Source organism: Pogonomyrmex barbatus, unplaced genomic scaffold (assembly GCF_055798465.1).
Source record: "Pogonomyrmex barbatus isolate J1 unplaced genomic scaffold, ASM5579846v1 scaffold2, whole genome shotgun sequence".
Classification (NCBI taxonomy): Eukaryota; Metazoa; Arthropoda; class Insecta; order Hymenoptera; family Formicidae; genus Pogonomyrmex; species Pogonomyrmex barbatus.
In genome coordinates this window covers 10105093-10118653 of record NW_028297116.1, presented here as the reverse complement: position 1 = coordinate 10118653, position 13561 = coordinate 10105093, and the positions used below count along the sequence as shown (strand labels likewise).

The window sequence follows — 13561 nt, the reverse complement described above, 5'->3', positions numbered from 1 at the left end:
TATTGTGATTAATAAATAGAAATTATTATTGCTTATGTGTTATGAAATCATGTATAATCTATATTAAAATACAAGATTAAAAACATCAATGTTTCATTAGTTTTATTATTTAAATAATTTTTATCAAATTTATTATAAAATTTATTGGAAATTTCTTAATGTAATATTATATTACCAAAAGTTACAAAAAGTTACAAAATAAAGTTTTGTTAACTTTACTTTAAAACTATTAACCTTTTATTCAAATATTATGATTATTTGCTATAATTGCTTGGATGAACATTCTAGATCGGATCAAATGTTGCTGTAACTATAATAAAAAAATAAGGTTGTATATAAATAACAATTTTATATATAATTAATAATTCTAGTAATGATGACAAATCAGTAATAAATAATTGAAATTTTTTCTTATCTTAGTTACTTTTTCCATAAAATATGCAAGTTATAACGTTTCATAACTTCATAACTTAAAATAGTTTGATCTGTATTGTATATCTCAATGTATAATATCGAACCGTAGACAATAAAATAATAAAAAGTATATACCATGCAATCGAGTATATGATTAGTATTAAGATTTCATAAAAAGATAGACATCAATTAAATAAATTTTCAGTGATTAATGATTAGGAGTACTTTTTTCTTAGTATTGAAAAATACAATACAATAGAAAATATCACATTTTGTCATAATTGTACAAGAGATGTCATAATTGTACGATATGTCTTGGTAATCGACAGCTAACAATTTATGGAAGACAAATATTCGAAGAATTTATACTTCGAATATTTCTGTTCCGCTATACTTATGTAAAATAGTGGAATATTACACATTTTTCTGAAGCATTTTTCTAAAGCATATATATCGTATAAAAAATAATATATCCTCATTGATGAAATTATTATTTCGCATTTATGCAGTATATTAATAATAAAGTAGACACAAAGGTTTGTAGCGAGGATTATAGATATTATAGCATTACTGTCGTAAAAGAACGTCACAAGAATATGATATATAGATATATAGATATTCAGAATATTTCAATTCTGTAAAATTACTTTATTTACTTTTATTTAAGAAAAGTTCCGTTACTTAATTTTCTAAAAAATTCTGTGTTTTTAAAAGTTTACAGTTTTACAGGTATTTAAATGCATAATGGAATGTAGATAATTTAATTAGAAAAATAATTTTCTGAAAACAATTGTGTAAGTGCAATGTGCATATATATATATTATACGTATATTATTAAAAAAAATTATACCAATATTAGAATTGGCTTCCTTCAGACGTAAGATTTATTTATTAACTAATTCAGGATTAATTTTAGAAAACTATAGAGAGAAACAGAAATTTCTTATAGTATTTGAGATTAAATAATATTTCTATAATTAATTAAATTATAAATTTTAAAACTAATTGATAAATAAAATTTCACTATTTTAATTCTAGTAAAAAATAATATTGCAGTTAATCCTCGTAAGCTTAATAAAACATATAATTCTTCTTGTTTCTATTAAATTTTTTTTGTGTTTTGCTTTATTATAAATAAGAAATAAGCTTTTTTAAATTTATGAATAAGATTTTAAATAAATTTTAAGTAAATATTTTAAGTAAATTTTTCAATATTAATACTAGTTTGTGCAGAAAAAGTTGAATTAGAATAGTTCAAATGCATACACTAAAATTTATTCTCATAATCTGTACGATCGCTGGATTCTGGCAACCGTTATCATGGACATCTTTATTTAAACATATAATTTATAAAACTTATGTAATGTTTCTTCTCGTTATACATATTTTTAATATTTCAACTTATGGACTTGTATTAAATGTCGATAACTCTGACGAACTCACCGATTCATTATATATGATGTTGACTGTGTTTGTTGTTTGTTTATAAACAAGTTTGTATGTGGTTAAATCATTAAAATGTTACAATAATAATCAAAGTTCTTTCCGAAAAACCTTTTAAACCATGTGAATCACATGAAATAGTAATTAAGAAGAAATTTGATAAAATGATAGAGTAAGTATTATTATAAAAATAAATAACGCATTAATCATTATTTAATGAATTTTTAATCGCTCATATCATACTCTTATTTTATATATATATATATAAAATGTATGTATATTATATATATCTTGTCACAATAACACATATTTTCATCATTATAATATAATATATATAAATATATATTTCTAATATTATTTAATAACGTGATGAAAATATGTTATATATTATATACTTAACTCAATTTTAAATATGTTTTTAAATGTATTTTTCAATTTATAAGACACGCTTTATATTTACATTTGTAAATTAATAGTGTTTAATTAAAAACAAATTATAACAAACTAAAAAAAGTGCAAAAAAGAGAAAAATTTACATACAAATAGTATAAGTAATAATAGTATATTAGTAAGTTTCATGATTATTTTATAGGAATAATACGTTGCGGTATTTAACTCTCGTGGGTACAGCGGTTGTTTCAGTAATTGTATCGTCTATCTTCATGGACTTCAGAAAAGGAAACTTGACATATAAAGCATGGATACCCTTCGATTATTCAACCTCTGCTACATTTACTTTCGTATACATAAACCAGATGATAGACATGTCAACCTCTGATTTAATAAATGTCGCTTGCGAGAGCTTAGTTTGCGGACTTTTATTGCATATATGTTGTCAAATCGAACTATTGGAATACCGATTGAAAAAAATCGCTCAGGATAAAAATATTCTACGCGATTGTGTTAATCATCACATTCTAATATTTGAATTAGTATCTTAAAACAATGATTTCTTTCTGATTTAAATTGTATGAATACAAAATATCATTTCTAATAATAATTTTACAGAAGCGATGCAGAACTTTTTTAATTTTTTAATTTTTTTTATTAAAATAATATAAAATTTTTTAATATTTATAAATAGTTTAAACAATTGAAAAAGTTAATTAAAAATCTCCTATTTAATTGATAGATATGCATACGATGAATAACTTGTTTGCAGAAATAATTGCCATGCAATTCGCGGTGAGCTTAATGGTAGTAGGTTCTAATTTATATTGTATAGCTATGGCATCGGACTATTTGAAATTTATTCCATTGATGTTATATACAGGTTGCATGTTAGCACAGATCTTCATTTATTGTTGGTTTGAAAATGAAATCAAACTAAAAATATATATGCTTCTTGTTTAAAACAAATCATCTTTGCTATTAAATATAGATAACAAGATAGAATTAATTTATAAAATGAAATGAATATATGATACGTATTTCTTTTTATAATATGCAATATTTTGCCATGTATTTATTTATAGAATTTACACTTGACAAATAGTATTTATAATGTGGACTGGCTGGAATTTAGCGATAACTGCAAAAGGATGAATCTTGACTTTTTTATAGCTGTCAGTATTAATTAATTAAGATAAAAATTGAATACTTTGCAAATTTTAACAAATAATTTTAAATATATCTACATTTTTTACAGTTGCTTAAGATGTCATATTCCGGTTTCAATTTATTGCATCAATCGCAAGAATGACGTGCTTATTAAATAAAAATTCATATGTTGTTTTTAGATTTTTCAAATTTATATGTAATGTATTGAGATGGAAGATTATATTATTAATTAAGATTAATTGATTTCTTTAAAAGAAACAAATATTACAAATATTTAATTAATAAATATTTAATACAAATATTTAATTTTTATTAATATTTTTATTAGTATTAAAAATATGTTTTTATTAATTTGAAATAATGTATACAAAAACATATTGATCAATTTATGAGTATATGAATGAAATTGTAAATATAAATACAATATTGTAGTACAAAAAATCCATTAATAATAGAAACATAGAAATAGAATTGTCGCATATATGTGTGATATTTTTTTCTTTTCATATCATTCTTTTGCATTATTAATATTAAATATTTAAATGCATTATTTTATTAATTCAAGCGATTGTGGGATAAGATGTTGCAATAAGAATAGCATGTATACAAAATAACATGTATACAAATATTAAATTTGTAGTACCAAGTATTTAGTACTAAATTTATTCGCCATAGATTTATTTTAATTGATGACAATTCTTATTTCATTATTATTTTATATAAATACATTTAACGTATAAAAAGTAAACGCAAATATTTTTTTAATATACATTATTTTAGTAATCTTTTGAGGTATTCTAAATTCACTTATAAATCTTAATCCTAATATAAGTAAATTAATAAAGAGTTTTTCATTCGTTTCCGCAAACTTCTTTCACATTGGAAGATAAACATATTATCAATCGCACGCACACATAAATACACATTATATTTAAATGAATACTGAGCCTCCATGTAATAAAAAAGTGAGCGTTAATTAACGAGCCCTAAGATATAAGTCTAATGTATAGTGATCCATATATATAGTATTTTAATAATATTTTTAATATTACAGTAGTATAATATTATTATGTCAATAATTAATAATAAATACATACATTTGTATCAAGCTTTCGTTTTTTTATTATTAAAACTGCAACATTGTTGTCAGTTTAATAGTATAATTTACTAGTATAATAGTTCTGTCTTGTAAAAAAAATATTTTTCATATCTTTGTAATTATAATTTTCTTTTTTTTGTATGTCAAAATGTTTTCATGAATCGTTTCTGTCATTTTGCGTTTATCAAGATTAATCCGTTTGTTAATAAATCAGTAAAAAATAAGATTTATTTGTAATTTTTTAGATTTCTTTGTATACATGTATATATATACATGTATATATGTATAATTGATCACTCCAATAGTAATTACCCATATGGAAGTTGATGGATCACGACAAAATGGAAGTATTTCGATCATTATAACGTTTGTAAGCGTCATCGTTCCTCTAGATTCAATTTGTAGATCGGTCTATTGTTAAATTTATTGTTTGTGGAAACAGTATTAGTTCTAACTTGTGTGTATTTTGGCCTTTTGTATCGTGTGCTCCAATGGAGATAACTATACCATCCCGCCACCAAGGCGCCTAGTCCATTACAAGTGCACGAAAAGATAAGGAGAATCGTCAGAATATTTTCTACTTCAGGACAATTAAGGTCCATGTATCTAGTAAAATATAGAAAATATCACTTTACATACATCGATACATTTTTAAATTTATTAGCAATATAGATAATATATTATTTTTCAAAAAAAATTTATTTAATAATTTCAAATTCTTATTTCAGTTCCTTAGATTTCTCGATAAATGAGAAACATAAAATACTTTTTATAAAAAATAGCGTTCAGAGATATGACATATTGCAATTTTTAGACTTTATTGATTTTTCAGGTATTTTGAAAAATATAATTTTGTCAATTCAAGATCGATTTTTCAGCATACCTGACTACACCTTCGAGTGAATCAGACGGCTCACCGCGTGGCCTGCATATACACGTGGCATTCAATACTCGTGCCGGAGTACATTCCAGTCTCATGAGACGTGACAAGTGCATCGCGGAGAATATACATGCGCTCACGCACGCAATCGTTGCCAGAATCGCCAAAAACACGCTAACTAGCTATTCATTGTAAGAAAACATAATGTAAACACAATAAAACATTCAGAATAAAAGTACGTAATAATTTTTTAAATAATTATACAATTATTATATCAAAAATGAAATTAAATAAATTTAATAAATAAAAATAAAATTTATATTAAAATTGATAAAATTGAAATATAATTAACATATCTCAAATTGATTGTTTTGATATAGAAATATATATTATACAATAAAATAATATTATATAATAATATAAAAACATATATTGTATGTCATACTACATTAATGTAAGAAATTATCGTTAAAGGAACTGAGTAATAAGACGACCTTGACCTTGAAAGTTTCTCTAAGAAATCTCTATAATGAGTCAGAATTCTTACATACCTTCGTCGCAGAAAGACAAAATCCAGGATTCAAATCCGGATATTCTTTCTTAAAGCAGTATAGAAGACATATTCCGAAGCATCCGGACATTAAGAGCTAGAGATACCAAGATAAGGATTAAATCAAGTAAATATTGCAAAAAGATATGACAATGTACAAGTATTAATACGCATACTTACGTGTTAGTATAATTATGTATATAATTTCGTTTTATCTTACACAATACATTGCGTAAAAAAAAATTAAAAAATATCGTTAATGAAATCTTTTTGTTAAAAAAATAAATTTTATTATTATTATTATTATTACATACTTACCTTTAGTTAATTAAGATTTAAGCTTTGAAATAGCTTTTACAAAAGATATATATATATATATATATATATATATATATATATAAAAGCATCAAAAGCTATTAAAGTTAATGCAACTGCTAATAAGTAACCATTAGCCTCAATAAATAATAGCTTTCATTTATAATTATTGTGTTATTTTAAATAGAATTAGATATTATATTATTTATAAAAAACGATAATACTCATATTTTTAAATATTAAAAAAAGCATGATCATATCATTTTATAATGGATATGTAAGTAGTAGCAGTTATATGTTAGTGCAACTATTCTAACAAGGATTTAGCTTGTTGATAAGTGAAGATTAATACGTTCCGGTATTATTTTTGCATGTTATAATGGAGGAATGCGCCGTGTGAAATTATTACACTTACAGGCATACCACTCCAATACGGATTGTCCACGACAGGTAAGTGTGGTGCCCAAAGCAACAACCATAAGGACAAGGAAGTCACCGCGATGCCAAGGATGGTTTGAAATGCCGCCAGGCATCGGGCTAATCGTCGATGGTAGATTAAAGGAGGTAAAAACTTTTCTGGACCTAAAAATATAAACCTATTTTTTAATTGCATTATATCAGTTTCATAATCATCGAATATGTGATCAGCACAGATCGTACATTTTTATAAATTTTCATAAATAAATTTACATACATCGTACATTTTTATTCAATAAATTTATTAGAATTCGTTACGGATAATAATGTTTTAAATAAGCCTCTCAATAATGGATATATAATATCGTATATCGCGTATATATATATATATATATATATATATATATATATATTTATATATGACGTCTGTTTTAAAGATATGCATCATATAATATCGAACAAAATAGAAGTGCAAAGTCACTTTTGAAAGTAAATGTTATAGTTAAATACAACGCGAGGAAGGTAAACCGCTATATTATTATCTTTATCTTCTACCGCATATTTTTTTTTAATCGTCAGGAGATTATTTCCCTAAGAGGAAGTAGACGATTTCGCAATACAATTCGCCACATTGCATCTGTTAAAAACAATTCTCGCAGGTCTCTTAAGTCAAGGAATCAAGTAGTCGGTCGTTACCTATTAGGTAATCAGGTAATACAACATTGCAAAGATCAGCATGTGTCAATTTCATCCTTTGCCGCGACACACATTTACCCGTAAGTAAGCGGCCGATTGTCGGCCGATATCCCGCTGCATCGAGAAATCTAAGTAAGTCTGCGAAAGAAAGGAGAATTTCCGAACAGGGTGGCCTCGTCGCCGGCTCTCCTTACAAGGCAACCGGTTGATGAATGACTGAACGTAGCGTCCTTGCCGTATCGAATCGCCAGGAAACTCGCCTACTATTATCGTTTACACAAGATTTGCGACAACTATTTCCCACCAGGATATCGGATAGAAACACGAATGATCGCCTGTCGATATTTTTCAGTAGCATACAAATGATTCCTTGGCTGGCAGTTTCATAGGCGTAAACATCTTAAGTATTTAAATTAATTTTTTTGATTTGTGAGAAAGACTGTATATTTATAAAATACAATTAATTATGAAATTTATTTATCATATCTCGATTTAAATTTGTTAAATTATTAAAATAGTTTCATAAATGTATATCTTTTTCATTTTAGATAAATTAGTTTGAGAAGCTTCTATTTCATATACATAATATAATTATTAAAAAAAATATAATTATAAAATTTAAATAAAATCTTACAAAATGTTTAAAAATAGATATAATTAGAAATTAATAAAACTACATTACATACATTAAGATAAAACGCATCAAGTTTTATCGACTAATTTTTTTATTGTTACTGTTAATTGTCAGATAAAATTTAAAAAAATTTAAATTTATTAAGGAAATTATTCATGAAAGAGTTCATCAAATACTATAAATCATCTATGCTAATAGAGGCAAATTTTTTATGAATCATATTTATCATTATCTATCAATATTTACGGATCAAATAATAGAAATAGCGATTAGTGTAGTATATTAATAGCAACGGTAAATAGACTGTTAAATGACGATATGAGGAAGAAGCGAACATTTTAATCGTTGAAAAACCGCAAGAGTGAAGGGACAAATATACCATGTTTGCTGCACTAAGTTCTCGGCTGAAGAGTACAGTACGCAAATTTGTGCCTATGACAGGTATAAACTAATTAACATTTTGTTTAAAGTAAAGCTATAACATACAGTTTGGTAAAAATAAAACATGAGAAAAAAACAGAAAAAAAAAATTTTTTTCTGTTAATAATCGATTTAACTATCAGCAATTCGAGAAAACATCGTTAATTCTGCCGTTATCTACTGTGCGGTTTTTATTTTTAATATTTTTCTCAATATCTTTACAAATAAATACAAATAAATAATAGAATAGAGAATATAGATAATATCTTATTTCCTAATCTCTTCAAAGCTTTATTTTTGTGTACATGCGCATATGTATAGACACACGTACGCACCTGAGATAATCACTCCCTATGAACCCATGTCAGTGTTTCTCAACTGTTTTAGAATTATGGCATACTTTTATCTTAAAAAGATGATGGCAATAAGGAAATAAATAAACTCTATCTATCCATCTATTTATCCATTCATCCAGCCATCCAGCCATCTGTCCAGTTATCTATCTATGTACATAATATAAATATGTAAGTATCTTATTCTTCATTTAACAGGAAATTGCAAAATAAGATTCTGACAGAATAAATATTATATTTAAATTTTAATGATCCTAGCAGCTTTAATTAATTGCTTAACCGATTTTCAATATGTTTTAAACTAAATAAATTTAACATTGTCACGATCGTCGCTGGATGCCAATAAGATATGAAAAATACGATACGTGCTCTCTACATCAGAAGTAAAAAAAAACAATTTTCACTCGCGGAAACGCAATGCACGCACCTGCCGTGTGAGGATTACGTTTTCTAACTGTACCGTAGGTACGCGCTATAACTGGTGAATGGGGCAAGCTGCAATTGCGGAATGTAAACGTCCGTATGGAATGGAAAGGCTGTAAATCGATAAAAATAAAAGCTGAATGTAATCCTAGTTCTCACAAATGATTATCTTGTGGATTTTTTAATTTTTCTTGTCCACAAAAAAAAACGCATTAAATCGTTTTCGATGTAACGGGGCGACCACCGTAGTTGTTAAGCAGCGGATATTGCTGCTCCTTTGAGGAACGATTCGCACGGTATGAGAATACAGGACATGAATACGTGTTGTTCGCATTGTATTGCCTCGCCATATATATATATATATATATATATATATATATATATATATATATACACCTGTATTTATTACACAATACAAAGATATACCGGTATAGGCAAAGGAAGAAAGGGCCGTATCAAGAGGTCAAACGGCGACAACAATTGACGAAATAAGTCACGTATACACTTATTACTTTTAATTTAATATTGATTTATCGTTGACGTATCATCATGTATAAAAATGCTCAGCAGCTTAAATGAGACATACATGAGACATGATGTGACAATAGATAAAAAAATAATTATTAAAATTTAAAAATTTAAAACAAATATAATATCTAGTACTAAAATGAATGAGAGAGAGAGACAGAGAGAGAGAGAGAGAGAGAGAGAGAGAGAGAGAGAGAGAGAGAGAGAGAGAGAGAGAGAGAATTTAGAACTCATCTGATACTATTATCAAAATTAAATAAAAAATATGCAAGACTAATATTATTGAACATCTGTATATCGCATTCACTGCGTAAATTTCCAACTATCTGAAATTTGTCTACGTTTACATGAGATATCGGACGCGTCAACTACGTAAATGGCAACGATTTATGTGAATGTGTATGTGAACATATACATTATAGTGGAGTTAACAATGAGCAACTTGGCCCTCGTTTATACGTTGTGTCGTTACGGCTGGCAAATTCGCCGCAAAATGTATGGCCCACGTATACGCATAATATACTCGTACTGGGTGGTACGTTTCCATTATTCGTCGTCCTCGATGCATGGATAATGTTAATGATGTAGCTTGCATAAGAAGGAATGACCGCGAGTTAATTGAGTAATTGTACAGTAATTTTGAGAACCAATGGCTGCTCGTAAAATGCATCCAATTTGCCTCTAAATTGATGCATTCTTCGATAACTGTTTTCAGTTTCTATCATGATCACAAGCAAAAACTTTAGTATAAAAATATCAGATATAAATAATTTTCCGCCAAATAATTTTTTTAATTGGTTGATATATGTTTAAATATACACTATCCAGTGGAATTACTATAAGTTAATTGAAACTTAACTTGCTCTCGGTATAAGAAGAAAATAGCATCGTTTGACTCGGCGTTTCTAAATGAAAATCAAACGCGATTATACATCTGTATAAGGATACCGAAATTGAGATTGGTAAGAATAGCAGGTCGGTTGTCTGTAACGTCAGTCCCGAAATAGAATTTACGACTATGTCAAATATATAAACCCTTGAATAGAGAACGGAATGATATGTATACTATTAATTTTGATTCTTCATTGTTTGCATGTATCGCTTACGTATCTTCATAAAAATATGGAAATGGTACTTATTGTTCAGTGTGTCATTTCTTTATTTTTATTGATAGTTGAATATTATGAGTATGAAAGTATAAATTGAAAAATTTTATCTGTTTACATTCTTTTATAATAAATAATAGGGATTTATAATTTATCCGATATATTTTTCGGAAAAAGGATTCTGTTTAAAAAAAAAATTACTTTTCAACGAAAGAAGATAATTTCCATCCTATTAAAATCAAGAACTTGTAAAGTGTTGGGATTTTTGCAAATATAATGAAATTACGGTACAAATTAATTACGATGTGTATAAAGCAAGACGATTAAAAAATACAATGGATTCTTGGCATTCGCGCGCCAAGATCAGACTGCGTATTCTGAATGCACACCAAAAAGATCACGCGATATATTTCCGGCCTGGTACTTCCGCTATCTGCAGAGAACCATGTGCATCCACTTTAAAATACGTTCTATGATCAGCGGAGCACAAGAAACGTTTAAAACTCAGTGAAATATATACACGAAGATAATTGAAGAAAAGAAGAAAGCAAATCTTTTTTCTAAATAAATAAGATAATATAAAAGTAATTAGTAAAATGTACAATAAAGATCAGTTCTATGTTTTTGCAATCATATCTCCCTAAGAAAATTATATATTTTTTAACAAAAATTGCATAGCGTATTAAAATAATTTAAATAGAATAATTATATATATATATATATATATATATATATATATATATACGTATTAATTTTATTTTGATTATATATTTTCAATAAAAAAAATATCTAATAAACTATAATAATATTAACACGACAATCTCTTGCATCGGTTGAAAAAGTAAAATATTAAAAGTTTTTCAATTTTTTTAACTTTTCATTAATATATCACACACTTTCGCTATTTTGGATGTTTTAAAAATTCTTTAAACATATTTTTCATTCTTATAGATATAACGTTATCTCAACTTTATATTCACTCTCTTTAAAAGCTTCCATCCTTCCGCATGTTGCATTTTCATAGCTTCTAACGCCTTCCATTAGCTACCACTTGCTCCATGTATTTTATGCTATCTAATTACCGTGGTGATAAAAAGCCGCTGTACTTACCTAGTCTGCAGCGGCGCTAATTATAATCTTCCTGTCTGCCTTGGCATCAACCTCAATTTCTACTGGCCGGCCGGCCGGCATGATGGGCATTAAAAGCGATAGTCGTGCATTCGTTAGCGCAGAATTATATAGCAGTGATATAATGTGTCGCGCGAAGCAACGAGATGGTTATCGAAAGAAATGAAGAAAATCGAATGATACCGGGCTGGTCACATTCCACGACCAAGAAACGACTTATGGTCGCGTAGATTTGCGGGCGCGCGACGATCTCACCCTCGGGAGAAATCGATCGCATCGCTGCCGATTGCAAAAAGCTGATAATCATATACGCACGATTTCATCGAGCCAATCGAGGATAGCGCGGAGAATGCCATTGCCTCTCCTCGTTTTGCGGTACTTCGCCGATTGCACGCGTTCCTGGCTACGAATATTTCGAAACGCTTGCCTAGATTTTTAAATGTTTGCAATCTTTTTGCCATCATAATGCGTATCCGTAATGAAAACGAATAAATTATCGCGTTCTAATTGACGGCCGCAAAATCGTTCGGTTAGATATTTATTGTTTGGTGCACGATGCGAGACGTGCATGAATTAATTGACGTGCTTCGAAATGAAGTAACAGTGTTTTAAAAATTGCGTGTTTAAAGAAATTCAGTTATTTAAATTTTTTGAGATAAAAAGTAGAAATATAAGTTTGAAAATTAAAAGTAAACTTTAATTATAAATCACTTTCTTCGTTGTTATTTACACAAATCGCGATTAGAAAAACATGAAGCTGAAAAGATAAGAAGTTATCGTCTACTCACGATGGCCAGTCCGATGCATGACAATCATCCTGCTATGCCTCAAAGAATTTCTCGTGGGCGTATGCCGACCAGCTATTTGAGAAGCCGCTAGATTGACGGGAACCGTCGTTGCTAAACAGTTGGCCATTGATGGTGTTCGACCGAGTTCTTTGTCACCGCGGCAGATTCGCCCGATGTTCCCGGTTGACACTGCACCTGTCGACAGTGAAGTATCCAATAAAATACGAGGTGCAAGTACTTTCCCCCCGCATCTTTTTCTCTTGTTCTAACATTTCAACATTTCAAAGTTATATCTCAATGTAGGTAGGAAGGTATTTTGTAAGCGAATGAATCAGTTCCTACACACGGCAGTTATGTATGATGTCATAAAACCAGACTTTGCTTTCACATTTTATATCCGTTACTTAATTATTATTTAGCGCGCATATACTATATTTCTTTCATTTTCCAAAAAATTATGATGCTATAACAGAAAATTAAAGAAAAATACTAAATACTTTTCTATGTGTATGTATGTATTCTTCTTTAATTTTATAAAAATTATATATATATATATATATATATATATATATATTCTTTTAACTCTTTATTAAAGGAAATGTGTAATAGTTGATGCATTGTCTGTTCCAAAATACAATTTTGGCACGCATAAATGTAGCTGTCACGAAAAGCAAGTGTCGCGGCATATGCGAGAATTCAGGACGATAAGCTTTCGCGCACTGGTAACATCTGAAGTAGAACAAACAGGTCAAGCTGACACGTAAGATTAACGCGTGTTATAAGCAAGCACAAATAGTGCAAATGATC

The 13561-nt window shown here is 27.9% G+C and overlaps 1 protein-coding gene across 8 annotated transcripts in view; it reads right to left on the bottom strand.

Annotated features, from left to right (window-relative positions):
• Positions 1-4045: 4045 nt before the first annotated feature.
• The window catches only part of LOC105422035 (uncharacterized), a 29067-nt gene continuing 19551 nt past the window's right edge, over positions 4046-13561 (bottom strand). For all 8 annotated transcript variants that reach the window (XM_089077138.1, XM_089077139.1, XM_089077140.1 and 5 more), the window contains 5 exons: positions 12755-12949; positions 6677-6843; positions 5948-6043; positions 5400-5578; positions 4046-5122 (listed from right to left, as the gene is read on the bottom strand). In XM_089077138.1, coding sequence (XP_088933264.1) covers positions 4894-5122; positions 5400-5578; positions 5948-6043; positions 6677-6843; positions 12755-12949 — 866 coding nt within the window. In that variant the 3' untranslated portion in view covers positions 4046-4893. The remainder of the gene's footprint in view (positions 5123-5399; positions 5579-5947; positions 6044-6676; positions 6844-12754; positions 12950-13561) is intronic.